Source organism: Panthera uncia (genome assembly GCF_023721935.1).
Source record: "Panthera uncia isolate 11264 chromosome C1 unlocalized genomic scaffold, Puncia_PCG_1.0 HiC_scaffold_4, whole genome shotgun sequence".
In the NCBI taxonomy this organism is placed as follows: Eukaryota; Metazoa; Chordata; class Mammalia; order Carnivora; family Felidae; genus Panthera; species Panthera uncia.
The window spans coordinates 8,047,797-8,050,206 of NW_026057585.1; the positions used below are offsets into that span (position 1 = coordinate 8,047,797).

Sequence of the window (2,410 nt, forward strand, 5' to 3'; positions counted from 1 at the left end):
GGGAAGGGAGGAAGGAAAGGAAGGAGGAAAGGAAAGGAAAGGAAAGGAAAGGAAAGGAAAGGAAAGAAGGAATGGAGGGAGGCAGGGACAGGGAGGGAGGAAGGGTAGATTGGCTTAGTAAGGTCAGCTTTGGCGTCTATTAGTCTAGTTTGTGCCGATGACTTTAGGCCTGTTCATTAATTTTGTGTGGATCACTCTCTTTGTACATGACAGAAAGATGATGAATCCTAACCTAACTCACAGATTAATGAGAAATTCGAAATGAATGCATTTGAAAAGTTTAAGAATGTCCCACGACCAGGAACTATTATCAGTATCAGTATCTGTGTGTGCTGGCTGGCAGCTGAATAGGCTGGCAATGACGGTCCCAGAGCTCTATACCTTTTTGCCAAATGTGATGCCTCATGGATTTGTAGCAAGGGTTCCGAGTCACCAGATCTCAGATCTGACCCGGTACTGCTGTCTGAAGAAAGTGTATTCGGTGCCAAGGCTTCAAGATACGTCCCCGGCAGCCCTTCCCACAGCCTTCCCAGGGGAGCCAAGCCTTCGGGCAGGACACAGTGCTGGGAACAGGTGTCACATACTGCCCGCCCACAGCTGCCCCAGGCTGGCAGGCAGACAACGCAAAGGACTTGGTAAGAGCTGCTGGCAAGTTCGAGGGCTCTGTCCCTTCCCGAAAAAGCCCACCCCTAGATGGCATGACCATACCCCCAGGTCATCTGAGCCGGCCTGTCCATGCCTGCTCAGATAACTGTAGCTCGCAGCCCCTGTCACTCTCAAGGGTATCCCGGTTTGAATGGTAAATCCCAGGTCACCTTGCCCTTAGACTCCCAGGTGAAACCTCATGATCCTCTAGGGAGGTCAAGACCCAGAAACTGCCTTTGTTCAAAACTTAGTGCACTGTGGAATAATCCTCGTTTCTGTTTCATTCCAGGTGCATAGCGTAATGTCCATGTTGTCCTACACTCTGATCACAGCTCTTTTGATCGGCATACAGGCAGAACCACACCCAGAGAGCAATGTCCCAGCAGGACACGCCATCCCCCAAGCCCACTGGACTAAGCTTCAGCATTCCCTCGACACAGCCCTCCGCAGAGCCCACAGCACCCCGGCCGGGGCAATAGCCGCGAGGGTGGCAGGGCAGACCCGCAACATCACTGTGGACCCCAAACTTTTTAAAAAGCGGCGACTGCGTTCACCCCGCGTGCTGTTCAGCACGCACCCCCCACCTGTGGCTGCAGATACTCAGGGTCTGGACTTGGAGGCGGGTGGTGCTGCCTCCTTCAACAGGACTCACAGGAGCAAGCGGTCGTCGTCGCACCCTGTCTTCCACCGGGGGGAGTTCTCGGTGTGCGACAGCGTCAGCGTGTGGGTGGGGGACAAGACCACCGCCACGGACATCAAGGGCAAGGAGGTGATGGTGCTGGGAGAGGTGAACATTAACAACAGCGTGTTCAAACAGTACTTTTTTGAGACCAAGTGCCGGGACCCCACTCCCGTGGACAGCGGATGCAGGGGCATCGACTCCAAGCACTGGAACTCATACTGTACCACAACGCACACCTTCGTCAAGGCGCTGACCATGGACGGCAAGCAGGCCGCCTGGCGGTTCATCCGGATCGACACGGCCTGTGTGTGTGTGCTCAGCAGGAAGGCTGGGAGAAGAGCCTGACCTGCAGGGCAGCCCCCACCCTCCCCGAGCTCCCCCTCCACACCCTCCTGGGCCCCTCCCTACCTCAACCTGTAAATTATTTTAAATTATAAGGACTGCATGGTAATTTATAGTTTATACAGTTTTAAAAAATCATTATTTATTAAATTTTTGGAAGCATCCCTTGTGCCGGAGCTCCAGTCATTTTGCCCCACTGTGACCACCTACGAGGCTTGGGCCGTTGCAGGGTGAATTGCCCACAGCAACCCCTGGCTGGAACCCTCGCCCCACCCCAGCCAGCTCTGCAAAAACTTCAGGGAAGGCTGACTGGGTTCAGATATTAGCCTAAGCCGGACATGATTAGAAAGGGAAGTCTGCTGGATTGCAACTTCGCTCTGCATTCCAGAGCCAAAGCTACCTAATCCTTGGATTACCTGTCCCACCGCCCCGATGCAGGAGCCTTGATTGCTTCACGCGGGGAGGTTTGTGGAGCCTTATCAGAAGCAGATCCCCCGCCTCAGGCCCAGCCTGGGTCCTGGAGGCCCTCACCATCTAGATAGGAGGAGACGTGCACCAAAGACCTGTGAGGTAGGCTTGTTCTTAGGGGGAGAGCTGCTTTTTGCAGAAATGCTGACCAGAGGAGCGGTAACGAGATAATCTCATGAGAGCTGTCATGGTGGATCTGATTTCATGTTAAGATTGCCTTAGTACTACTGGCTGGTCCTCGATTCATCCTCCAGTGGCTTCCTGCAGAAAGAT

At 53.9% G+C, this 2,410-nt stretch overlaps 1 protein-coding gene across 1 annotated transcript in view; it reads left to right on the forward strand.

Moving 5' to 3' along the window:
• NGF (nerve growth factor) overlaps positions 1 to 1,819 on the forward strand; it is a 53,124-nt gene extending 51,305 nt beyond the window's left edge. Inside the window, exon 3 of the mRNA XM_049616497.1 lies at positions 935 to 1,819. Within this exon, the coding sequence (XP_049472454.1) occupies positions 947 to 1,672 (726 nt within the window). The 5' untranslated portion in view covers positions 935 to 946 and the 3' untranslated portion in view covers positions 1,673 to 1,819. The remainder of the gene's footprint in view (positions 1 to 934) is intronic.
• The last annotated feature ends 591 nt before the right edge of the window (positions 1,820 to 2,410 follow it).